Source organism: Poromitra crassiceps, assembly GCF_964638095.1.
Source record: "Poromitra crassiceps genome assembly, chromosome: 2".
NCBI lineage: Eukaryota > Metazoa > Chordata > Actinopteri > Beryciformes > Melamphaidae > Poromitra > Poromitra crassiceps.
In genome coordinates, this window is record NC_139624.1 from 83228751 (window position 1) to 83255351 (window position 26601).

At 42.4% G+C, this 26601-nt stretch overlaps 2 protein-coding genes across 5 annotated transcripts; one reads left to right on the plus strand and one right to left on the minus strand.

The window, feature by feature from the left end:
• Positions 1–584: 584 nt before the first annotated feature.
• Positions 585–3750, minus strand: sec22c (SEC22 homolog C, vesicle trafficking protein; the record flags this gene model as incomplete). The annotated part of the gene is made up of 7 exons (XM_083651120.1): positions 3640–3750; positions 3173–3384; positions 2819–2982; positions 1823–2002; positions 1530–1648; positions 931–996; positions 585–785 (listed from the first exon to the last, which is right to left on the minus strand). Exons 2-7 carry the CDS (start codon positions 3352–3354, stop codon positions 585–587), a joined length of 912 nt encoding a protein of 303 aa, XP_083507246.1. The 5' UTR covers positions 3355–3384; positions 3640–3750.
• Positions 3751–3966: 216 nt separating this feature from the next.
• On the plus strand, positions 3967–25748 carry nktr (natural killer cell triggering receptor). Of its 4 annotated transcripts, none has more exons than XM_083654958.1 (17): positions 3967–4053; positions 6750–6828; positions 7697–7771; positions 9374–9481; positions 10818–10862; positions 12020–12107; positions 13046–13075; positions 13304–13449; positions 14800–15022; positions 16204–16371; positions 16507–16594; positions 16951–17099; positions 17184–20006; positions 20232–20315; positions 22592–22651; positions 23991–24098; positions 24552–25748. In XM_083654958.1, exons 2-17 carry the CDS (start codon positions 6771–6773, stop codon positions 24604–24606), a joined length of 4308 nt encoding a protein of 1435 aa, XP_083511084.1. In that variant the 5' UTR covers positions 3967–4053; positions 6750–6770; the 3' UTR covers positions 24607–25748. The 4 variants fall into 4 exon arrangements, with proteins under 4 accessions (XP_083511084.1, XP_083511085.1, XP_083511086.1 ...); XM_083654959.1 differs by having other exon boundaries at positions 17208–20006; XM_083654960.1 differs by lacking the exons at positions 3967–4053; positions 6750–6828; positions 7697–7771; positions 9374–9481 and adding an exon at positions 11198–11221 and having other exon boundaries at positions 10836–10862.
• Positions 25749–26601: the final 853 nt, after the last annotated feature.

The window sequence follows — 26601 nt, forward strand, 5'->3', positions numbered from 1 at the left end:
AGTAGAGAAACGCACCCTAATTATAAAATCTTAAGCGTAGCGAACTTGAAGATTAGGACAACATTGTTTTCCTATATGGAAACTTTGGTAAGCATCCTTCAACTGCTTAAAACATTTTGGCCTTTTTCACCTACCGCCCCCCCCCCCCCCTTCCCCCCCCCAGACCCTAGTGAAATAACCTTAAATAATACCCTGACTGGCTAGCATTGTTTTTCCTAAAATAACCATTCCCTTCATCACATCCTAAGCCTCTCAATCAATACCCGATCATTTTTGAAACGTCAGTCAACCAGAGCTGCATTTCGCCCCATACTCTTTACAGTCTTGGAAACAATGTACACAAACTGCAACTACTTAACGTGTGCGAGAAACTATTAACTCCAGAATCGTGTACGTCATTCACGATGACACAAAATTTCACGAATATGTTTTGTCTTAAAAACAAACAAACAGTGCGTATCTTCATCAAGGTTCTCATGTGAGCCAAGTCGATTGTTTCCCTGTTCTTACCTGCACCGAAAACTGGTGAGACAAGTGGACAAAGAGCTGGGAGTTGTGCAACACACTAAACTGTCCTCTGTTCCTCAGACCCCACAGTCATTGGTTCTGTCTTGAAGCTTACGGGAGAGGATGAGGAGGGTGGAGAGGGAGGCGACAGACATGTGGAAGAACAGCTGCCAAATGTTCCTCATGCCAAACAGATACAAGTTGCATAGGACAATCACACTCAACAGAGTGAAGGACTTCACTTTCTTCAAAGATGAATGGAACAGGTACAGGTGGCACTGTTGGCATAGAAGTCAATCAAATGGATGGTGATCAGAAAGAGTTTGACACGGGTTGGTTTAGTTAATTCAACTTGTAAATTGGCCAAAATGGACAGAAGAATTAGAAAAACAATTATGACGTGAACATTTACATGTGCCGTACCTGAAATACACAGCAAACAAAGGCCAGAAGAAATGCTGCAACATTCCATATTCCTTCATAGTCGTCCTGTGTAAAAAGTAGGAATAAAAGAAGAAAAAATAAATTAATGATTCTTCATTCAGGTTAAAGCCCAATTTCTTTTTCATGTACACAATTTTGGATCATGAAAAATGCAGTCAGGTAAAGCCTTTTAGACAAATAAATGCAATGTTTAGCTGAAAGCATTCCAGGAGTGACAATATTTGCAGTTATATAAACAGATCCCTCATCACTATCATTTTCTTTTTGTACATAAGCACTGTTTGCACTGCAAAATGCTTAACTGTAGTCAGTTCCACCAGCTTTACAATCATTGTTGTTATCTTATGCATGACTACTTCCAAACTACTACTTCTTCTTTCCCAACCACACAAGTACTTTGGTAGGTGTATCAACATTCCTGATTATAGCAAACCTGTTCCAATGATTACAGCACAGTATACATTTATGCTCGAGTCATGAGCCATCAGCATGTTGGACTTCTTTTTAGATTTACCAACTAATGGTAAAAAATAATCAATTTAACTGAATTGTGATAATTGCCTGGTACTGGCCCATACCTGGAATGTGTACTCTATGAGGTGGACGCCCCGGATGAGGTTCAAAGACGCACACATGATGTTAAGGACCAGGGAGAGGATGCCTGGTGCTGTCACTGGTTCCATTCTCAGATTTTGACCTACGAAACAAAAACGTCACAATATAAAAGTGTCTAAAATGATGAAACACAATGACAAATTAGATGATAGCCATTTCCCAATTCTAGGTCACCTGAGCATGAAACAATCAACCTACACCATAAAATGTATTGTGCTATCAAACGCTGTTAGTCTATGGCTATGCTAAACCTTACCAGATCCAGGAACTTGCTCCATATGCCCATTAGCTATCCCGTTGGTTAGCTCCATCTCCTGCAAGGTAAGAACCTGTGGGGGGTGGATCTTCAGATCCTCCTGGACCTCTGCCAATGTGACCTGCAGGGCCGGACCACCACTCTGGTTGTACTGCTGCTTCAGCTTCTGAATGGTGGTGTCTGTCATTTGGCAGCAGGCATAGGATAAAATAAATACAGATACACTCATTTGGATAAATCCCCTCATTGAATTCCAATTTAGGGAAGGGTCAGCACAAGATAGAAGCTTTGTATTGATTCCAATACCTGAACATGCGTATGATTTCCGGGAAAACTGCAGTTATTATCCAGGCAGACTACTTTTTATGGGGCTAATAAATTCCGTGGTATATTGGATAGAATTGCATGCTCACTGATATCCGATCGAGCATTTTAGGCAGTATGGGAGGCATTTCTGATACTGCTATCGGAACAACTCTAATGTCAACAGCAAACCTATAGTTGCTATAAAACATAGGTATTCCCCTCCCCCCTGATTTCCCCCCATTTTCTATCCAATTGTACTTGGCCAATTTCTCCCTGCTGCCCCGGTCGCTGCTCCACCCCCTCTGCCGATCTGGGCAGAGCCGTAGCCTAGCACCATGATTCCTCCGACACATGCGCAGTTGCTAGCCGCTTCTTTTCACCTGGCAGTGGGGAGCTTTACCGGCAGGACATGGCACGTGGGAGGATCATGCTATTCCCACCAGTTCGCTTCCGCCCCGAACAGGTGCCCCGACCGACCAGAGGAGGCGCTAGTGCAGTGACCAGGACACATACCCTCAATCCGGCTTCCCTCCCGCCGCAGACACAGCCAATTGTGCCTGTATGGATGCTCGACCAAGCCGAAGTAACACGGGGGCGCGAACCTGCGACCCTCGTGTTGGTAGGCAGGGAATCTAACCATCTAATCTAACCATAGGTATTAACACTAACACCATTTCTCTCCTTACTCACCAAATTCCAAAAATGGATATGGCCTGGCTGCCAAGGCAACCACAGTGCTATTGAAGCATGCTGTGAACTCCCAGCGCAGATCTTCCAGGAAGCAGAAGGCCTTAGCAACAGGGAGGCTGCAGTGGCACACGGTCATGTAGGATACACCCTCAGAAGAGACAAAGCTGAACAGGTGAGAGGAAAGAAGGTGTTTAGTAAACAAACAGCCTGGCACAGCTTGACCAGGATGCCCCTAATCAAATGGGCAGTGTTGTGTGCAGCCTCTGCATGACAAAAGTCACCATACTAAAATAAAGCCATTGATCTTAATGCCTCAGTAATGTCATGGGAATTTTTTTCCCCCTGAATCCTTACTATATGTTGAGGTCCTGGCCCTTGACCGTGCCTCTGTCAGGGAACAGGGCCAGTGCCTTGCTGATGGTCCTGAGCTGCTGTTTCCTCTCCTGGAGCTCTCGGTTGTGTTCAAAGTCTGTGGAGGCTGACAGGGGGAGTCCATCCCTGACCCGCACCACGAAGGCAAACAGGATCAGAGACATGTTCCACAGGCTCCATGGAGAACACACTGTCTGCATGGGGTAAGATGAAAGATTGGGACCATCAGTATATATTAATTAAGATACCACCCAATATGATAAACCACTTAGATATCTAACGTTATTGTAGCAGTTATTCTGTTGGGCAAGTTTTTCCTCCAAGTACAGGGGAGGAGGAGTTAGTGGCACTTGCAAATCGGACAGTAGGCATACTCACTGGTGTAAAGCTTGTAGTCCAACAAGTTTAATTATATTTGCACTGTAGTGTAATGACTAGCTACCCCTTACCTTATCTTTTGTTTCATGCTGCAAGTAGTAGTAGTAGCTGCTAGGTTAGCTGACTAGCTAGTTACATCATGTGAATGAAACACAGACCAGGTACAGCTAGCTAGCACCAACTTCAACTGTGCAATAACTGTACATATTTTCTAATGTTCGCGATATACAGAACGTAGAGACGCCTAATATAACATGTACGTAGTACAGTGAATCAGTCCCATTAGCCGACAAGCTATTTCCCAGTCTTCTTCCTGATAGCGCAAACCACAACAAATATCGCACGGAAAGTCGAGAGGGACAAAATACTCGTATTTGCAGCAGCGCACCTACATTTTTCACAACCGTGTGTGAACTTTACCACAAACCTAGCTGTTTATCGACCGTCAGTGTCTAGCTAGCTACCGGGCTAGCTACTGTATATAGGTTAGTAATAATAAATTACATCATCTATAACTTTTGCAAGAGCAAAACTATGTTTTCCATAGCTAATTATGGATTGTCAATATTGGGGTTGGGAGACACCTCTAGTCTAGCTAACGTTAGCTAAGGTAGCTACTAGCTACTAGCTCTACGATTCGGAAGCACAATTATCTAACGTTACTCGTTAGCTATCTAGCCAATACGGATATGCTGCTAGCTATTTGTTATTTGTTGTGAGCCTTGTTTCAGTTTGCAGCACTCGGTATGAGACACAACTGAGCCAGCAAGTCACACTCTTGCTCACAGTCACTTAATCTAACGTGCATCTCGGCATACTAATGTAATGCAACGTCGTGTTTCTGTCGTGATGGACACGGACAGTAACGCTAGTTCCTGTTGTCGGGACACTTGTGATGATGTATTTAGCATGCTAGCTAAACTAGCCTTGCGTTTACATTGTACTATCAATGGTTTACATATTTTCTCTTGATCTGCATTAACGTTACTTGGTGATATACGGTACTTCACCTATAACGTTATTTGATCTAAACTACTTTGCTTTAGTTAGCTCGGTTATAAAGTTGAAGGTGATTGTTGTTGTCTATAATTAGCAAGTAACCTTTTGCAAGCTGACAATGCCTTCCCCAAATCATATATATATAGCACATTCAAGCTTTGTAATATGATATGAGTAGGCTATTAATACAGTGCACTGCTGTTTTGGGGTTAAGGTGTGCTAGCTGACATGATGGTGTCAATAATAGATTCACTATAATCACACCCCATCATTTCATTGATAAGGTTTAAATACCGCAGTGCCTGTCACTCTCCATTCATTTGCTTAAAATTAAAAGTTTATTGCCAAATTTGCAGATGCGATACACAAAAGGATTAGACTACTTAAAAACGTTAATTTAATTTTAAGCTTGTTAACTTTCCAACAGATTAAGTGTCTTGTTTCGAATTTTAATCACATTCCAGATCACAATCATTTGACCTGTGCTGTGCTGAGCTGCCCTGCCAGCTAGGCCTACTTTCCTTCAGCAATGACTAGTGGCATTGTTCTTATCCATCGCCCTGTTTGGTACTAAAAGATAGTCAAGGAGGGATCTGTATCACTCCAACAACAAGGCCTGTATTGTAGCAGGTGTACATACTTTGAGACTTGTTGCTTCATGTAGGCCCATTTAACATAGTGTTTGCAGAAAAATTACTTAGTATTATAGTTATGTATTTGACAACTATCTGCATAAAGTGACAGTCTGGTCCGTTTTAAGATGAAACTTGATGATCCCCGTGGTGAAATTGGGGCATTGCAGCAGTAAATATACATCAAACAAATAGCGCTATATGAGAATATAGCAAATGAGGGTGATATAAATTAAATTTCAACACAACATGTTAAGTAGAATGCATGACTAGAAGCAAGTATGGACACATTACATATGAATGTCCAAATAATAAGACAAAATAATGCATAATATGTACGAATATGACATGAAAATATAGCCTACTATTAATGTCAATATATGCAGTTACAGTATCAAATACTGTAAGTGGAAAAAGAACAAACACATTTGAAGAGAGCAAATAGTGAATTTTAGGGCTGTCCTCGACTCAGAATTCTGCCAGTCGAATCTGATTCGACTGTCCAATACGAATATTCGACTAATTGTATATCTTTTAATAGAATATCTTCAGTGATTATTTTGACCAGATTAACAGGCGATGCAAAAGAGTGATAGGGACATGAGCATTTAAAAAGCAAGAGAATGTACATGATCATGCAAGATTTGAATTGCCGACGTCGGGCTATTGGATAATGGATTTGTCTGAATAATGAGAGGCAAAAAAAAAGATTGCGCGACTTGAGGAATCTTCATCGGCTCACGGGTCTCTCGACTGATGATTCGACTGATCAACTTTTAGAGGCCAGCCCTAGTGGATTTACAGCATCGTTATGCAAAGATGTGCCAATATACAGAATTTACATCTACACAGAAAGTGTGTACATGTGCATTATAAAAGACTATACACCTTACCGCTTTATTCAAATGACTTTTCGGGTAGGTGATGTATGTACAGAATGTGCCGATTTGCGCATGTGCATTATATCGAAAATTCCAAATGGAAGTAACATGTGCACAAGACGACGTGACAATGTGCAAGACATATCATATGTTGCAGTTTCTTGGTTAATGGGAACATTGACACCGCTGTGGTTTAAGTCTCTGCATCGTCTGTCCATTCCTAGGTTCGCTGTGCCGTTAACCAAGCCCAGTAGTGGCGGTATGTGGCATTTCAGTGCCTAAGCTCTGACATAGTGATAACCAGGAGGTACGAGTGGAACGAAAGGGGGGGGGGGGAAACAGGCAGCAAGCAGGCTGTGCTGTGCTGTGCCTGGATTTGCATAACTACCAGTAGAGTATTCCATTTCCCCATAGACTTCACACTCTCGCTCTCCTCCCTCGTTCCCTCTCCTCCCCCATATTTCTCTCTCCTCCCCCTCTGTTAGTCTCGCTACGGTGTCTTCCAAGTACGGTACACGCACTTCCTTATACTGTATACTCTTCCGCTGTACTAGGCTTACATTGAGAAGAAAAAAGGGAACTCGGACTGGGTGCATACTGCTACTTTAAGAGAAGACAACCGTATTATTGTTACCACTCAGTTACTTTTGCACTCTTTGTACATTTCAGGTCACCCAGACTTTGATCACGATGGGGGTGAAAGATCGCCCTCAGTGTTACTTTGATGTGGAGCTCAACCGGGAACCAGGTAAGATCATTTAAAATCAGAGGAGGGCTGTGAGGATTACTCAGTCATGCATACAGTGTTGCTTTAAAGTCTCATTTCAGAGTTGATTCATTAGAGCCAACATATTCAGTAACTTTAGACATTGGGTATGTAGTAGTTATTGTAGCCTTAGGGCATGTTGGGGTGTACATGAGTTAAAGTGGTACACCCAGTTGTACATAGCCTAGATAGCCTGATTTGATTGTGTTGAAATGTGTCTTGTTTGTATTTTTATAATTGCAACTGTAACCAAAAGAGGCCACTGGTATTATGTGTTTTGTTAACATAAACTACCATATATGTACAGCTGATTTCTCTCTTGAATGTAAGAACGACCGAGCTAGTTTTTCAGCCAAGGGCTGAAAAATACAATTTGCTTATGTTTGGGTATGAGGGATAAAATGACACCACACACCTCGACCCGTCAACACCAACACACACCACACCTTCACCACTCCTGTGTCTTGATTTGCCACTGGCCATGGAAAAGTTGCTATAATGTCTAGGTTTCACTTTCACCACAGGACTCTTCTAATTAGATGTTACAAAACAAACAGTAGTGTAATAACATCACCTCTGCTTGGTATAAACTGCTGTTTTACCATTCATTATATCCTCGGCCTATTTATTTATTTTTCTTACAATGATCACCAAGTAGATAAGATATTGAACATACCTTTTTAATGTCTGCAAACATTTCCATTTCTCTGCTGGCTGGAATAATGATTCTTCTTTGAGTAACTTATTTAGTTTTGTTGTGTGTGTGTGTGTGTGTGTGTGTGTGTGTGTGTGTGTGTGTGTGTGTGTGTGTGTGTGCGTGCGTGTATGTGCGTGTTGCGTGCGTGCGCAGTTGGGCGCATAGTCTTTCAACTTTTTTCAGATATTTGTCCCAAGACAAGCAAAAACTTTCTTTGTTTGTGCACTGGTGAGTAATCTTCAGTCCTGTACATGTTTAATGGAAATGTTACTGTGCTTACATAGTGTTACATACAATCATTTAGTTAGTCTGCTTTTAGCGATTTTGAATGCTGCTAGTGCTACAGTAGGTCTGTGTGTACACCTTAAAACAACTGACAACTAAAAACTGAGGACGTCAATATTCTATTTCCACTATCTCAAAAAAGTCGTACTGAAAATGTGTTATTGATAAAAAGAGAAGTTGGGGGGCCGTCCTAGTGGCTGAGGTGGCCAAGGTGCATAATGTACATGATACAAAAAAAGTGATGTTAATAGCCAGAGCATCACCATCCATATCCCTACCAGTAATAGGCATGTATTAGAGCTACAAAGATTAGTCGATCGACAGACAATTATTTGAGAAGTAAATTATTTTTGATAGTTGATTAATCATTTTGAGTATTTTTTTTTAAGGGGGAATAAAGTCAAAATTCTCTGATTCCAGCTTCTAAAATGTGAATATTTTCTGGTTTGTTTATTCCTCTATGACAGTAAACTGAATATCTTTGGGTTGTGGACAAAACAAGAAATTTGAGGACGTCATCTTTCTCTCATTTTATAGACCAAACAACAACTAATCGATGAATCGAGAAAATAATCGAATAATGAAAATACTCACTAGTTGCAGCCCTTGTATGTATTTTCTAATGTAAGTGTTCACATAACCTAACGAGGAAAGTAGCCTAAAGTCTGTAGGTATGGCTGGTTGCAGCGTGAATCGTCTGGTGACAGATGGACTCACTGGGACCGTCTCCCTAGATAGCTCATTCCACTGACCAGGACAGAGTGGACTGTGGTGCTGATGGTCTGCCTAGAGATGGCCATCAATCTGGGAGCAGACGGCAGATCAATCCTCGCTCTCATTTTTCAAGGGTAGAGCAGACATGGGAGAAGGCTGGTTAGCCTGCCTCCTTTTTGAACACACACATACACACACACACACAACACAACACAGTGACACGCACCATTGGGCTGTGCAGTTTGCTCTGGCTCTCTGAAAGCTTTGTGGAGCTGCTCAGCGTACGTAGCCCATAGGAAACCCAAACCCTTGTAACGCTGCAGGAGCCAGTGAAGTAAAATGCTGGCAGATTAGCAACCCAAGATGCCCAGTTGCACAGCCAGCCCCCTGTCCTCGAAAAGCAAGCCAACACACAACTCATAAAACTCCACCTTCTCTCCTTTTACCAGAGGGAAAGGGAAATACTAGGCATGGTAAAAGCTTTTGGTCCAATATCCTGTCGCCAGTTACTGGAGGGGAGGACTTCTGTTCTAATGAATGTCAGTCCTGCACTGGATAATTAACGATAAGATGCCTGAACAAAGTCATCCAGTTCATCAAAACCCCTCCCACTCCCACCCCCACCACCCCACCTGTGGCTTCATTGCCTTGTTTAGAATAAAAAGCCCATGTGGCAAGTCAACGTGGCAGCATTCAAGAACACCATTTTGAAACACCTCCGGTCCCTCTTTATCAGGCTTGTGGGTAACAAATTCACATTCTACAGTAGCAGGCCGGTTGTATGTTTCATGTGTTTTGTTTAGTGCTTGGTTAACCCACATCTGTTTGCAGGTGAAAAGAGAACTGGGAAAACCACAGGGAAAAAGCTGTGCTTCAAAGGCTCCACGTTTCACCGAGTTGTAAAGAACTTTATGGTCCAGGGAGGCGACTTCACTGAAGGTTAACCTGCATATTAAAATAATGTCCCACTTATAACCTGTCATTTACTTTTAAAGTGTGTGATTCATAGCATGTAATACATTTGACACAATTTACTTTTTCTCATAATCAGTTGATTTAGGCCGTGTTCACACTATTCCGCCTTTTTCAAACTGCCACTGCCATTTTCTTTTACAAGCCAATGAGGAGTAGCTGCTTTTGTTTCTTACAGCGAAACTGTTCTAACTGATGTTTTTCATTTAATCTATGTAGGGACAGATACATAACATATAACATTTGTCAACATCTGATATGTACCACAGCATTTGTAGCCTAGGCTAGTTTGCAATGCCTGTCCCTAGATGTTATTAAAAGCACCTGTTAAGGCCCCTCTTTTCGGGGGTTTCACAGCACGTGGCACTGTATGATGCCAATAATGACAGAATTTTAAATGGAAAAGTTGGTAGTAGGCAACCGTTTGGAACCCAGCTTATGTCCTGTCAGTTATTGTGCTAGCAAACACTGCAACAGGAAGTAAGCTGGGGGGAATTTAGAAAGTTTATGTTGTCGAGTTGAAACGTCTATAGGAGCCAGAACATTCGCTATGTTGGGGGAGCTTATGGCAAGCGTCCAGGAAAATGTACCTATATTGTAGTTTTTCCTGATAATGGCAGCATCTTCATCTAGTCATCAGGGAAACAATGTATGCAAACCGCCTTTTCGTTTTCAGTGCAATGGGTGAGGCAGTCTCTTTTCTGTAAAAAAAAAAAATAACAAGAAAAACTGAACAGTGTGCACCTCACCAAGGCGACAAAAAGTTTGACCGTGCAAATTATTCTCCAAAGTTGAAAATTTTCGCATTTTGCATCATTCGCATCTCGAAATTTCGCTTCATTCGCCTCATTTGCGCTGCCCGGGGCAAAACGGCGCCTGCTCGCATGTTTCCATTGACTTTATATTAGTCTCGCAGTAGCCATCCGTAGATAAAGATTTACATCTGGGCCACAACTCTTGACAAGTGGTTAAGGACCGCCCGCTAAGACCAAAACAAAATGCGTGACAAACATGAATTGACCAACCGTGGGGCGGTACATTTTGAATAATGCACCAATGCATGCAGAGAACCGGACTTCCGTTACAGCCCAGCCAATCAGAGGCTTGCCGCAGCTTTTCCTGCAGCAAAACCCGTAAATGTTGACTTGTGATTCAGACCACGCAAGACTAACTTTATGTAATCTCGATGCGCGAATTTGCAAAAGTCGACTTGGTGTGAACGCCCAGTTAGTGTGTCTTTAAATATAATGAGGTTGAGTTTTCTTTGTATTCTGTCGTTTAATTTTTTGTTTTTAATCTGCAGGAAATGGAAGAGGAGGAGAATCTATATATGGTGGCTACTTTGAAGGTAACGGGAAGCTGAAGTTCTCTGATAAGCAGTATAGATTGTTGAAGTCTCATTTATATATACAGGTAGACATCTAAATATCTGTGAAGCTGCAACTTAGCTACTTTTGCATGAGCGTAGAGATGCATGTGCCTATTGTGGTAAGCATGGTTTTCCTGCCAATTTACCAACAGTATGTAATGACTCCCTTGACCTTCACTTTCCTTTGTCTAGTTCTGCCTTTAATTTAGTCCAAGTAGTGGGCTTTTTCAAATCAGCATGGAGGGTAGGCATTCTCTTTATTGAAAGCTCCAATCTTCCTGCCTAAAATTTTCAACATATTCTTTTATTTATAGAGTGGTCTTTTGCAAAATGAGAAGGTAAGAGATGTACACGGCTCAGTAACACCATGTCAACATTGTTCCCCACCTTCCTCAGTCAGTACAAAGGCTTCATGTTTGCAAGGGTGCTGATGGAGATCGGCCTTTGTGGGGATCTAGTAGGATTTTCCATTCATACAGCTCCCCTATTAGTTAGGCCACCCCCAAAAGCCTCGGGCTGCTCATATTACTGCAAATGTTACAGGTACCCATATGGTATATAATACTGTATATAGCGTAGCTATTCTCAGATTGACTGCTATGACAATGTAGCCAAATACAAGAGTGGTGGTTTCTCTGCCCAATACGGAGAGAAAATAAGATCGCTTGCTACATGTAGCTGGCTAGTTTGATAAATGATGTGTGATATGATCTCCTTGGAAAAGTTTATTGCACAATGCCTATAATTTTGAATTGGGTCAATACAGGTCTGTAATTTCTGCATTAGGACACAACTTCATTGTCTGTCGATGTTTGAATGCTTTTAGCAAATAGCTTCATAAAGATAGGTTGGTCTGTTATGTTGAGTGCGACATTGAAATGTAATCAATGGTTACTCCGATGCAAATGGTTTGTTTTCTCTGTCATTGGAGCGATTTTAAAAGTTGACCAGAAGTCAGTTTGATCCCAAAGGTTTTTAGAAAATGGCTAGCTTGATAGTTGGGCAGGTGGGTGAGGCAAATGTAAGGTTTGATGGATTAAAACACTTATTCTTTTCCCTATCCGCCCCAGACCATGTCCTTTATCACTAATCAGACAGTCTGAGACATCTCCCTCCTCTTTCTCTGCTCCCAACAGATGAGAACTTCATTCTCAAACACGACAGAGCATTCCTGTTGTCGATGGCCAACCGGGGGAAGGACACCAACGGTTCACAGTTCTTCATGTGAGTATGCACGAGAAAATGTAGCACTGCTTCTACCTGTACGACGTGACTGCACAGGTCGTGTGCATTGTTGATTTGCATTTGTGCATGAGAGTCAGCCCTTTGTAACATTTCATTTTAGACCTTGCTTTTTGTCCCCTTTTCTCTCTGATTCATTAGAGTAGAATTTGTCATTCAGTGTGAGCGTCAACACCCCCTTCTCTGTGTGCAGTTAGAATTCAAAGTGCAGAGAAACATGGATTCATTCTTTTTTACCTACAAATGTGTTACATTTTTTCTCTTGCCGTTTTTGTGTAAAATTTGCAGAAACTCTAGCATCCTGCTCTTCCAAGGTAATGTGTCTCCAAGGCTGTGTTTCTCTCTCCTGACTGTATTTATCATTCAGTAGTTTGTATTGGCAAATGTGTTGCGGAGTAGGTTGACCATTTTGGGGGTATATGTAAATGATTTCCACCAGTGGCTAGCACTGACACCTGTAATTACACTTTGTAGACTTCCGTTATCGCGGTAACAGGTTGCCACCACCTATCCGTGTCACCCCTGACTCAAAGCTCAGGTCAAACATGAAGGTGAAAATGTTGATAGAGAGACCTTATTTGCATAATCCAATGTATGATTTACATACAAGGAGGATATACTGTGATATTTAATTATATATCCACCAACACTCAAAACATTTTTTCCCCCAGTGTTATATAATCGTGTATATTTGAACAATGGGTCTTATAAAGTATTTACAATTACTCTCTCTCCCTTTTTTAAACATTTATCACATCTACATGCACATCTACATACCATGGTAGCACCCATACTTTGTTTAAGTTACTTACTTATTTAAACTCATTCTCTTCCTCTGTTTTTCTCCTGTTTCATGACTCCACCACTGCTATCGTTTGACCCACCCTGGCTTGATTGATTTCTGGCTATTCCACAAACAGCACAACTAAGATGGCACCTCATCTAGATGGGTAAGTTCGACCAATGGTGTAAATTCAATTTAATACATTTGAGGTTACAGAAGGCATGCCAGTTGATGTTCACAGTTAACACTGACCCTTAATTTTAGTCTTGATTTTCCTGTCCCCCCCCCCCCATTCAACCTTTCCCAAATGAGCAATTTAAGATAGTATCCAGCAATATTTAAGTCCCTGTATAGTTGTGATCCAACCAGTTATCAATCCTCTCCACCTCTGCAGAGTCCACGTCGTGTTTGGGCTCGTCATCTCGGGCTTTGAAGTGATCAAGAGAATTGAAGGGCTGAAGACTGATTCAGCGAGCAGACCCTACGCTGACGTGAGAGTGGTCGACTGCGGCCAGCTCATCACCAAGTCTGCTAATGATAGTAGGTGCTCTTGTCATTAACTGATCTTCTTTCTCTTAAAGGGACAGCTCACCCTAAAATCCAAAATACATATTTTTCCTCTCACCTGTATTGCTATTTATCCATCTATATTGTTTTGTGATATTTGCCTGAGTTTTGGAGATATCGGCCGTAGAGATGGCTGCCTTCTCTTGAATACAATGGAACTGGATGGCACTCAGCTTGTGGTGCTCGAAGCACCAAAAAAATACATTTGAAAAACTCAACAGCACTGTCTCTTTCCAGAAATCATGACCCGATTACTCAAGATAATGCACAGACTTTGTTGTGAGCAGTTTCATGTAGGAACTATTTTCTTTTGCTGTCTCATGTAGGAACTAGCTAGCAGCTAGCAGGTGTAGTTCGGTCAAAAGACAATTGTTCCTCCATGAAACTGCTCATAACAAGGTATGTGGATTATCTTGAGTAACGGGGTCATGATTTATGAAAAGAGACATTGCTGTTGAGTTTTTCAGATTTCTTTGGCACTTTGAACACCACAAGCTGAGTGCCATCCAGTTCCATTGTATTGGAGAGAAGGCAGAAACTCTGCCATTATTCCATTATGGAATATATATTATATATAATTATAACGTGTGAATTCTTGATTTAAGTGTAAAACTGGGTGTTCTCCTTTACATTTATCCAACATTTTACTTGCTCAATGGATTGTTAAACCTTGCATCCCTAGCAGAAAGGACTCTTGTTGTCCACGACTGAATGGTTGTATAACAATTGTTTTCACTTCCAGAGACTATAAATAAGCGTACGCTTTTTTATTTTATTTTATCCTTTGTTTTTGTCCACAGTGTGTGTGTGTGTGTGTGTGTGTGTGTGTGTGTGTGTGTGTGTGTGTGTGTGTGTGTGTGTGTGTGTGTGTGTGTGTGTGTGTGTGTGTGTGTGTGTGTGGTTACTGTGTTGCCTATCAATGTAAGTGGGTCATTTTTAGTGTTCATGCTGTAAGAGGTTGGCATTAGAATGGGTCGGGGCATGTAACCCGATCTTGTATTTAATGAGGATCAGTGATCTGATCTGTGTGGAGTGGAGCTGGCAGCTGCCCATCTGACTGTGACAGGCCTGCTTTCAACATACCAGGAAAGAAGCCTGTGTTCTGGCAGCACAATGCCACCCTGCATATGACTCCTGGCACTTTAACTTGCCTTGTGTGTATATTTATTTCAAACATAGACATTTTTCATTTTTGTGACTTTTGTTGTAGACAGGAGATGGGCAAAATTCCAAAAATGTCTTCCTCTCATGACATATAGGCTAACAAAGTATCATTAATTTGTTTGTGAAATGACATAGATCCTGTCATATTCTTTACTTCAGTACTTGAAGGCAAGAGGAAAAGAACTTCCCATTCTGCAGACTCTTCCCTCAGTTCCCATGAGTCGTCCTCTCAGTTCTCCTCTTCCATGGAATCGGAAAGTGAATCTGTTGAAAAGCGCAGACATCGCAAGCACAAGAGACATGCTAAGAGTAAACGGTCCAAAAAGAAAAGGAGAGAATCAAAGAGGGAGAAGCCCATTGATGTTCTACCTTCCAACCAAAGGTAATTTAATTGTTTTTCATAGTCACACATTTACTGTACAAGCTTACATAATTATTTAGGGCCATATGAAATCTGTTAAAAACAATTTCCAAATTCCATTAGATTTTTTTCCAAATTCATTTTTTCCCCATTTTAACTTTAGTTTAGGGCAGTGGTTCCCAAAGGTTTTTGGGTTCAGTACCCCCTTTCCCTGATTTTGAAATACAGGTACCCCCTTTACCCGACTACAACATGTTGCTTAGAATACTGCAAGAGAAAACTATAGCATAATGCAATGAATGAAAGATAACTCACCATTTGAAGAATATAACATTACAAAATAAGAAATGGAGTGAAAGACTTGCAATTAGTGCCTCCTGAGCGGATTTATTTTAACGTTTAATTTATTTTCATGATTCGTTCTTCTTCGCAAGTAAAACGGCATACTCGCGGACTCACCCGCCCTGCAGCTCGCCCACTGCGTATCGCATACGCAGCTCGGCCGCTACACAGCCTCGCCTGCTCTATGACATCACTGATGACCTCATCACGAATGACATCACCGATGACATCAGCACTGAACTTATATAGCCAGATAGCCTCAACCAGGAAGGATGACATCACTGATGACATCACATCATTAGGAAATTAGGGCAATCACCTTATTAAAAAATACGACTCCGTCAGGTCATCCGCATGGGTGCTCTTTAGACCCCTGAAAGTTTCAGCCCGATCGCACATAAAACGGCATAGTTGTGGCCGGTACAAAAATTGAAACAGACAAACATTGCCCACATTGCCAAATGTATAGATATAGATAGATTAAATCATTTAGGTTACTACAATAATTAGGTCTACTTTTGATTTTGATAATTAGGCCTTTTGAAAATTCTGCAATATACCATGTTTTACAGTTGATTCCATTTTTATTACCAAATTATTCTTTTTTTCCATTTTGCGGAAATCATATGGCCCTAATTATTCAAATGCACCTAATGACACCGTCCCAGTTGCCTCAAGCAGCAACATTTAATCAGTAGCAATCTTAGATTCTCAGAGAGCAGGTTTCATCCAGTCTCATCACTATATCCACGTATAAATAAAAGTATAATCCAAGACATGAACCGGTGTCTGCCCCAATCGGTTGATGGTGTGCATAACAAAATTATGATTTCCACTGTGTTTTGTTGTTGCTTTCACAGTCCTGTGGCTGGAGAGATGGCGCAGGGAGAGGGTGACATGGAGGGAGAGAAGGAGCAGGGTGGGAAGAGAGAGAAGCCTGTAGTTCGGCCAGAGGAGATCCCACCTGTGCCAGAGAACCGCTTCCTGCTGAGACGGGACGTACCATCTCAGGAAGACAAAACCCAGATGTCAGTTCTGCTGCTCTGCTATTATTATGTGCAGTTATGTGAGAAATTGGGTGTACTGCATTTTTTCTTTTTGTACTTTAGTTGTTGTTGTTTTTTTGTAGCACCTTAAGTTAACCAGAAACTTGGTCTTTTCAGAACTGAGCAAGAAGAATCATCTCTTGCAAGTGATCTGAAACCAGCAGTGACCAAGTCTGGACGCAAAATCAAAGGCAGAGGGACAATGGTACGCTCACCTACCTGAACTGTTATCAAAGATTTGTGACTAAAGCTCTATTCTTTTTATGTTTGATTAGAGTCAGAGTCAGAGACCTACCGCATCTCAGATTTCTCAAGGACCACAGACACACAAAATGAAATTTGTCTCTGTTCCCCTCCCTCATCTGTGCCTGTTTACATCGGTATAACCTTCTGCCTCTTACTGTATCTGCACTGTGGACTTATTTTTAATCCTCACATAATCAAACTTGAGTCACCTCAGGCACAGAAGGTGAACTAATCATGGCCTCGGTGAGCTATGTGGAAAGTGTTGAAGTATACTGATAATTGCTGCCATCTTAATTTGTTTGATGTTTTCTGCAGAGATACCACACTCCCACAAGGTCTAAATCCCGCTCTGCATCTGTGGAAGAGCACGGCAGCAGTGAAACCCCACCACACTGGAAAGAAGAGATGAAGAGAACCAAAGTTTATCAACCTCCCAGCGTGGAGAGATGGAGCAAAGGCGATAAGTACGACTGCAACTTAATATGTTACATAGCGAACCACATTATCAGAAGTGTGTTTTTTGCTTGATGTGTCTTTTGACTTAACAGATTGAATGACCATTCTTCAAGCAGATGGGACGCCAGAAGTGAATCTGCATGGACTCAGTCAACAGAGCGCTCTTCAGACCACAGCTCGGAGAGGTCCAGCCCACACCGCCAAATCAAGAAAGAGAAAAAAAAATCCAAACACAAGAAGAAGGCCAAAAAACGTAAACATAACAAGAAGAGCTCCAAGAGCAAGCAGCAAGAGCCTCACCTGTCAGAGAGTGAAAGGTCAGTGTCTTCAGGAAGAAGATCTAAGTTAAGAAGATCTCGTTCTCCATCTCCATCCTCCTCTAGTCAGCGACGCTCAACCACCAGCAAGAGACCTCGACCCTCACTGTCGTCCAGAGACTCACGGTCCTACTCTAGGTCCTATACATCCAGTCAATCCAAGTCTCGAGGGAGGTCCAGGTCCAGATCTTACTCAAGATCCAGGAGCCTGTCTAGGTCTAGAAGTCGGTCCCTGTCTAGATCCAGATCTCAATCCTTTTCCGTGTCTCGGTCTAGATCCAGGTCCAGGACAAGGTCCAGGTACAGGTCCAGGTCTTCATCACGGTCCAGAAAGAGGAATCTATCCAGATCATCGAGAAAGAGAAAAGTGAGCAAGCCAAAGCCCGATGCTTTGGTCAAAGTGCCAGAGAAGGGTCCAGAGAGCAAAGTCGCACCTGTCCCCAGAGTCCCTACTGTCCCAGCGCCTGAAAGTGTCCCTGTGATACCACTGAGTGACAGTCCTCCACCCTCGCGCTGGAAGCCTGGTCAAAAGCCCTGGAAGTCCTCCTACAGCCATATTCAGGAAATTAAAGTAAAGACAGCTCCTATTACTCTTTCCTCCACTGGAAAAATAGTCTATAATGTTACAGAGAATGTGCAGTCCTTGCCCAAATGCCTTCCAGAGGACTCCCAAAGAGGATATATTCGCACTGACAAGGCTCACAGAACTGCACGACGCTCACGCAGTGGATCTTCCAAAAGCAAGTCCTACAGCCGTTCATACAGTCGCTCAAGGAGTAGAAGTTGTTCTAGGTCCAGGTCGAGATCCCCTCAGCAGTATAATAGCAGGTCATCCTCCTATAGCAGATCAGATTCTGAAAACTCCCAGAAGAAAAGTAGTGTCAAACAGAATTCATTAGACAAGGAATGGGAACAGTATTACAGTTCTCTGAAAAAGATCAAGAATTTAGATGAGCACATTTCACATCCCAAAAGTCAAGATTCACACTCAGAGTCAGAGAACAGGATGGGCAATGAGCCTAGTCCTAATCTGAATGGCTCTAGGAGAAGTAGCTCTTTGGGGAACATGAAAGAGAAAGATAACTCTCAGGATCAGGTGACTAAGCATCACAGTTCAAAACCAGTGGAGGACCTCAATAGCAGGTCTGAATGGGATAGCGATAGTGATAAACTGAGCCAAAGCAACAGTGCTAACATGTCTAAAAAACAGAAGCCAGCAGTCGAAACAAGTGAAATTCCTGACAAGAGGTCATCTGCCCTTGCTGGATGGGATTCTGAAAGTGATTCTGAAAAGGCATCAGCCAGGATATTGGCCTCTGAGAAAGAGGAAGGGGAGGCCAGTTCAGAATCAGAACATGAGACCAGCAGAAAGACATCAGAGGCGGCGATTGCTGTGGCACGCAGGAAGTCTGGTGCTTCTGAACAGTCCGAGGAAAATCCTGAGAAGAGAGAGCCAGAGAGGCACAAGAGTAAAAAGAAAGCCAAACGGAAGCATAAACACAAGAGGAGAGGTGAGACCAAAGCTGGTTCCCATCGCACTAAGGACAAGGCAAAGAGATCTAAGAGAAAACATCAGAAGCTGAAAGAGACTTTTCACTGGCAGCCACCGTTGGAGTTTGGAGAGGAGGAAGAGGAAGATGACTCCCAAAAAGAGAAACGAATGGAACAGAAACATAGCCCAGGGAGAGTTGTCAAAGAAAGGCCTGGTAGATCCCCAGGTTGCGACAGTATGGATGAGAAGGACCACAATATCACTTCTTCCCATAAGAGTACACAGGCAGAGCCTCACAGACCGGAACATCGCAGACAAATGAGCAATCAACAGAAAACAAATGAATTTCTCAACGAAGACTCAAAACAAGCCGAACTTCAAGATCAGTCATCTAGCAAAAACGGTGTTAACAAAATGAAATTGCCCAGTGTCCAAGATCAAGCAGAGTCATTAGATGATATGGATATATGTACCCCAGAGCATGATGCTGAGACTATTGTTGAACCTCCAGTTAATCAAGATTCTTTCAACAACTCCCCTGAATTCCCCATAAAAACGACCTCTATCCCTTCAAAAATGGCAAGTAAGGATAGCAAGGATAGCAACATTTCCCCCCAGCTTGATAACAAAGAGCAACAATCTGCTGCCTCTGTTGCCATTGCGACAACAACTTGTGCGCTGCAAGATGAAGTAGTCGCTGGCAAATCTAGCGCTGCAAGTGACCTAAAATGGAAGCCTCTGAAAGGAATGTCAGCTCTGCAGAATCTGAATCTGCCACCTGTCACCATGAAGACGGCCAGACTTGAAGAAAGCCAGAGCCTCAAGACCCAGGGAGTCAGAATGGAGATAAAAAGTAAAAGCCGGGTCCGACCAGGATCTCTGTTTGATGAAGTTCGCAAGACTGCACGGCTCAACCAGAGGCCGAGGAACGAGGAGAGCTCCAGTGAGGAAAAGTCCCCCTCTGTGGTAGGGACCGGGGGTGCATCCCGCACCCGGCCACCCAGGAAGGCTCGCTCTGCATCCAGTAAACGGTCCCACTCCAGGGGACGGTCCCACTCTTACAGCAGGTCCAGAAGTCGATCCCGCAGCTCCAGCTCCTCATCCAGGTCAGGGAAACAGCATTTTGGTTGAATAAAGTGGGTGAGGGCAACATAACTGAATCTTGCTGAATGTTGGATAGGTGTGAAGACTGATGGCTTTGACATGGATCAAGTCTGTTGTGAAGTTATAAAGTTGATAGATGTGGACGATTTTAGTCTAGAAGCTAAATATGTCTGTGAAATCGACCTTTGCTTTGAAATGCAATTTGTAATACAACTTTTCACCATTAGAAGTCGCAGCAGAAGTCAGAGGAAACGAGGCAGAGGGCGCTCACGCTCCCGCAGCAGCACATATCCAAGCTACAGGAGTCACAGGTACACCCTGAAACACTGATTTGATCATCTATTGTGATACTTAATTGATCCCAGTGGGGAAAGTGTTTTCAACTGATTGCAGAGCGCCACAATAGGCAGCACCCCCGGGATCTCTTGGGGATTCGGTGTCTTGCTCAACATTTCATCAGGGTAGACACTTGACATCAAGGGGGATAACATCGGGCTCAAGTCAAGTCAACTTTATTTATAGAGCACATTTACAATGACACAGGCCGATCAAAGTGCTTTACAAGTAAAAACACAAACATAAAGCAGGTACAAATGCACTAATCAGAGAACAAGGTGCAGTACAAAGTGCAGTAAAACAAGTAATAAAAATTGATAAAAGTTGAAAGACAATAAAAGGAATAAAATAAATAAACGAAAGGCGCAGAAAAAACAGCTCAACTTGAGTCAAAAGCCAGGGAGAAGAGGTGGGTCTTTAGCAGAGACTTAAAAGAAACTCTGGGCTGATCTGATAGCGAGGGGGAGGCTATTCCAGAGCCTAGGGGCAGCAGCTGTGAAGGCTCTATCTCCTCTGGTTTTTAACTTAGTCCTGGGCACCTCCAGCAGCAGTTGGTCAGCGGGCTCTGGATGGGCCGTGGTGGACCAGGAGCTCGGCAAGATAGGAAAGGTCAAGCCTGTTTAGTGCTTTAAAAACAATCAGCAGCAATTTAAAATAAATGCGTTGATGGACGGGGAGCTCAGAGGGTACTCCCTCTCTGTCATGTAGAAAGATATTTTCTTTTCTTTTTTGCCTCCGCCATGGCCGGAGGCATTATGTTTTCGGATTGTCCGTCTGTCCGGCTCTTGCTAACGTGATGTCTCAGGAATGCCTTGATGGAATTGCTTCAAATTTGGCTTCAACATCCACTTGGAATCAAAGATGAACTGAGTAGATTTTGGTGGTCAGAGGTCAAAGTCCAAGGTCACTGTGCCCTCGCGACCGCCATTTTCATGCTGGTTAACGTGATATCTCAGGCACGCCTTGAGGGAATTTCTTCAAATTTGGCTCAAACATCCACTTGGACATAAGGGTGAACTGAGTAGATTTTGATGGACAAAGGTCAAAGTTCAAGGTCACTGTGGCCGCATGTCCATCTGTTCCATCAAGGAAGGGGGTGGGGATATGGATAGGAAGGTCGCAGAGTCGGGATTCGAAGGGTGGGTAGGGGGAGTGGGTGGTGGGAGGGGGCGTGGTGAGGGAGCGGGGCGGAGCTAGGGAAAATGGGCGATAGCTAGGGATAGAAAGGTCGTAGAGAGTCGGGATTCGAGGGGCGTTTAGGGGGAGTGGCTAGGAGGTGTGCGTAGTGGGAGGGGGTGTGATCAGTAGGGGGCGGGGCTAGGGGAAGAGGGTCGTAGCTTGGGATAAGAAGGTCGTAGAGAGTCACGGTTCGAGGGGTGGGTAGAGGGAGTGGGTAGGGGGCTCTGGGTGGTCAGAAGGACCGTGGTGAGGGAAAGGGGTAGGGCTGGTGTAAAGTGGCTGTAGCTAGGACGGTCATAGAGTGTCGAAGTTTGAGGGGTGGGTAGGGGGAGTGGTTGGGGGGGATGTGGGTGCTTTTGGGGCAGGGGTAGGACCATTTGCCATGTTAAAAATGATTAGCCATGTTGTTGAGGTACTCCTAAACATTGCCTAAAGTGCCATAAGGCTGAATGGCCACACCACTGCGCTGTGGGCTTCAAGGTATTTGTGCTTGTATGAGTCTGGACAGTCTACATAATGGAGACTGGATGTAGACTGCTAGTCATATTTCTAGTTAACCATATAATAGGGCTGTCTTCCACTCAGAATTCTGTCAGTCGAATCAGATTGGGCTGTTCAATATGAATATTCGACTATTCTTTTTTCTCATCCTTTTTTTTAATAAGAGTATCTGGCAGTCAGAAAATCCATTGGCATGAGCTTGTTTGTTTAATTGAGACTTGGTTTTGCGGTATTAATAGGCTGATACTGATACCAAAATAGGCTGTATATCATGATCTATTGGGAGAAACCAAGCAATTCTATGTAAAATCAGACATTCAGCACCCCCATTTGAATGACCTTTGTTTCATAACCACATTTTGCGACTGTTCGACTGTGAGATTGGCAGTCGAATCAGGCTCCTTAGAACGAATTGTCGACTATTTGGGTTCACCCCTACTATATAAACTACCTTGCAGAGATTAATCTTTTGTGCCACAATTCGTATGATATATTTTAGTTTTTTCTTTGTTCCCAGAGAATGATCCAGAACTGTCTGTCTGACTAATTGTAATGATTTTGTTTCCATCAGTCGGACATACAGCAGAAGCCATTCCAGAAGTCGCTCATATGATCGCCGTAGGAGATCCAGGTCTGTGAGCCCCTTGTCATTTATTTACACAAAGAATTACTCAATTAATTATTTGTGTAAACGGTCACTGAACATCCTTATTCCAATATAAATCCAATTCTGAAAATATTCTGATTAAAACAACTGTATTGTAAATACCATAATCTAATTACATCTTAATCAAAATAACATAATTACAATTTACATTCTGTGAATAAAACGTAGAGTGCTGCGATATTATTTGGGAATATTGAAAGGACATCAAACCTGCCAGTTAAGCTTCTTTCATAAGCTGTGATACTTGCAAAGTTGGGAGCAAAATTAATTATATGATTGTTAGTGAGTAACATAGATGAAGGGATTATTGATGTCTTCAGGCAATAATTGAGATTGCATGAAAATGTGAATATTAACCAAACAAGCAGGCGGACAGATTGGTCAAATGATTATGATAATCAGAGAAAAGACGACAATTGAATCGATGTGTACATGTGAATAAGTCAGTGGACTGGTCTATCATCCAACATGGCAGAGTGTTGCTTTCCATTTTGTAGATACCTCTACAACAGTGATTCCCAAACTGTGGGCCGCGGCCCACTAGTGGGCCGTCGAGGTACTGAAGGTGGGCTGTGAGTGGTCTGCCAACACTCCTGATTTTCGCAGGCAATCAAATGGCTGTAGCAGGGTCATTTGTAAAGCTACAGTGGAGATCCTGTTATCAGAAGAAACTAGAAGACCTAAGGCATCCATTGGTACCAAGCATGGGCTAAATAACACTCCAAACATAGGTTAAATTTTGGTGAGGCAAAACTATTTCAAAGGGGTCCCTTGACCTCTCAGCTAAATTTATCTGAATGAAAACGGGTTCAGTGGGTACCCACGAGTCTCCCCTTTACAGATAAGGTAGCATTTTTCACAGCCTAGCATTAATAGCTTGTGGATTTATTTATTGTTGTTGCTCATCACATTTTGTCTCAACAAATGTGTTAGGCATGCAAATACTTCTGATGAGTAAGGGTGGAGAAAATGTTGGCAATCAGATTTGGGTATTTTGCTGAAATGTTTTTGTATGTGGATGGATTATTAATTTCCCTTATGCCCAAGTTCACATTCTCTGTTAATTAAATAAAAATATATAATATAAAAAAACATATAGGCAAATACATCATCTTAGTCTCGTGTGTTGATCAGAGTTGTGATTAAAGGGTTGAGTGGGCCCCGGAAGATTTACAGATTTCAAAGTGGGCTGCGCCATTCTTAAGTTTGGGAACCCCTGCTCTACAAGTTTCAAATTAAACACCATCCTGATAATATTCCCAAAGTAACACTGCTGTTGTCACCTGGCTGTATGGCAATGCAGGTCAGACTCCTCTGACAGCTACTCCAGTCGGAGTCGTAGCCGGAGCGTGAGCAGAAGACGAGGGCGCAGAAGAAGTCACAGCTACAGGAGCTCAGACCGCCGGTCCCGGTAAGACAGACAGCTCTCTGTCTCTGCTCAACCTACCACACAACAAGGCTCATCCTTTCCCCTTCACTGTTCTCCTTACTGTGTGGCCCAGAATTAAATGATAGTTTTACACCAAAAGCTACACATTGTTCAGTTTTTTTCTACAGAAGAATTTAGTTATATTTCAATTAATTTAAATTTATCTTTCGCAAAGTAAAGTTAGTGACTGAATTATTTTGAGACCATTACAATTTCTTGACAAAGAACTGGCAGCCTTGTAATGGTTCTCCATAGAGCACTGAATACACACTATTGCAGTTTTTACAGTTGATGTACCGACAAACCTCTTAAGTATTCAGCTAATTTTCTTGACTATGTTCACCTTAACTTTTTTTCCACTTAATGGCCCAGATATGACAATCTTCTTAATGCCACAAAAGTTAAATATTGTATCGTTATCTTTCTCCTCTGCAGATCCTACCGCTCCACCAGCCGCAGTTCATCCAGGTGCAGCAGTAGGGACAGTTGAGCCGCACTTCGGGCAGAGCTGTTGAGTTCTGGCCACTGTGCACACAAGAGCCATCGCTTTTTATGGTTCCATCAACAAGGAACAAGCATCAGCTCAACAATTAAAGCGCAAAGAGGAAATATTGTGCTCTATCTTTTATACTATCTTTGTTCTCCCCGCATGGCGCTACCAGCGCACATAGGCTGATGACACATCAAGGAAATTAAATGTCCCAGAATGTAAAAATAAGATGAAAGCTGGTTAGAACCACTTTATACGCTCATCTGAAGGCAGAAACAATTATCCCCTTTCCTTCAAGATCTGTCCCAGCTGAGAACAACTGGGGTGAACATTGTCAAAATGACGGCTCTAGAAGGCCTAACAACTATTTTCTATGTTGAATTTATACTTCTTATAGAGGGTAAAGGAAATAAGCTGTACATATTTTTACGTTCTCGTATATTTGTGTATTCCAAACAGTTTCCATTTTTATACACTGAAATAGCTGAATGTATAATAGTTAAGAGTGTCTAACAGGGTGGGAATTTCGTCATTTTTGGGGCAAGGCCATTTGGCCTCCGGCGTTGCAAAAAAATTTAGGGCACAAAGTCACATGCCAGGTCACAAAGGCCATTGCTCTATTGACATCGTGAAGAGCAGTTTTTCTGAAATGTGTGTTAAAATAAGCCAATGACACATCCTTTGCATAGGGCAGGCTACATTAAACTGAGAGATGCTTTTAAAGCAACTGACAGTAGCAGGCTGGTAGCAGGGCACTGCCAAGGTGGCCTTAGGGATCTCAGGGCATCACAGCCAGTGGGAGGGGCAACGGAGGCCATGGCCTCTGTGCAATTCCCACCCTGGTGTCTAATCCTCTGGTCCGAGTTCTGATGTGTTTGAGGAGTTGATCAGCTGGTTAGGCTATACATCACTTTTCTTTACTATCATCACAACATGTGGATATGGGATGGGGATATGCCTTAAACTGGGGGCAAGCAAAAATGTTTATTGAATGAAAATCACCTTTGTTGGTTTATTAAGACGCTAACTGTTTTAAGCTGCAATTGTTTGTTTTCTTATTGTATTATGAATGTAATAACAATGTACCAAGAGGATGTCTAATTTCATTCAAACAGTTGCATTGCTGAATAAATACTATCCTAAGCCTGTGATTTTGGTGCTTCAATCATTAATATTACAATGTTTTGAGATGTCACTGTCCTTGCATGTACTTGGGGAATTTGAACCAGGCCAATGGTGCCATCTACTGTTGAGTTCAGAACTACAGGCAGTGTCTGTTTTATGTGCGCTATTTTGTACATCTACAGTAAATTGCAGCGTAATATCCTTGTCGATTTGAGTCAATGTGTTGTACAGTATTTATGGTGAAGAATGGACACTCAAAACAGCTGCACTGCACAGTGAATACATGTCTGATTAAGGAGCCAGTATTCATCATGTTGTTGAATATAATACAAGAAGAATCCGATTAATGCATGACTCTAATTCCACTCCTAAAGCTGTGCACCTCATCAGAATAAGCTTGAGAGTCAACTGCAGTAAATTATTAATCATGCTCAGAATTAATTGAAAATATGGTTCTTGCCAATATTTGCATACACTTCAAGGCTGTGCTGCTGAGTCCTCATTCTCCAGGAGTTTTTTTTTAGAACTGCATGTGCATTCCAAGAAATCAAGAATTGTCCGTCGGGTATACAGATCCTATTAAATTCTCATTTTATCTATGCAGGAGGGTACCCACAGGGAATAAAGGTATAGGTCTAATTAATACAGCACATATTTATGGACTGCTGCTATCCATAAAAATCTGTACATTTGCAAAGAAGTAGGCGATTGTGTCTCAATTTACAATGTCCCTGTTTTTTCTTTTGCATATTTGTGCAGGCGATATTTATGCAATATGTTTTCCTGGTATTCTGTGGAGGTGTAATTAACCCCCCGCAAACTGTAGGCTAGATGTTTACTTTCTTTGCCACCTTCCCATGTCCTAAATGT

What these genes read in the sequence shown, in the direction of transcription:
- nktr (XM_083654958.1), top strand. Translation starts at nt 6,771, where the DNA reads ATGGGGGTGAAAGATCGCCCTCAGTGTTACTTTGATGTGGAGCTCAAC. An exon ending in GGAGCTCAACCGGGAACCAG is followed by an intron (nt 6,829 to 7,696) that starts GTAAGATCATTT and finishes GTGCGTGCGCAG; the next exon opens with TTGGGCGCATAGTCTTTCAA. An exon ending in AGCTCAGACCGCCGGTCCCG is followed by an intron (nt 24,099 to 24,551) that starts GTAAGACAGACA and finishes TCTCCTCTGCAG; the next exon opens with ATCCTACCGCTCCACCAGCC.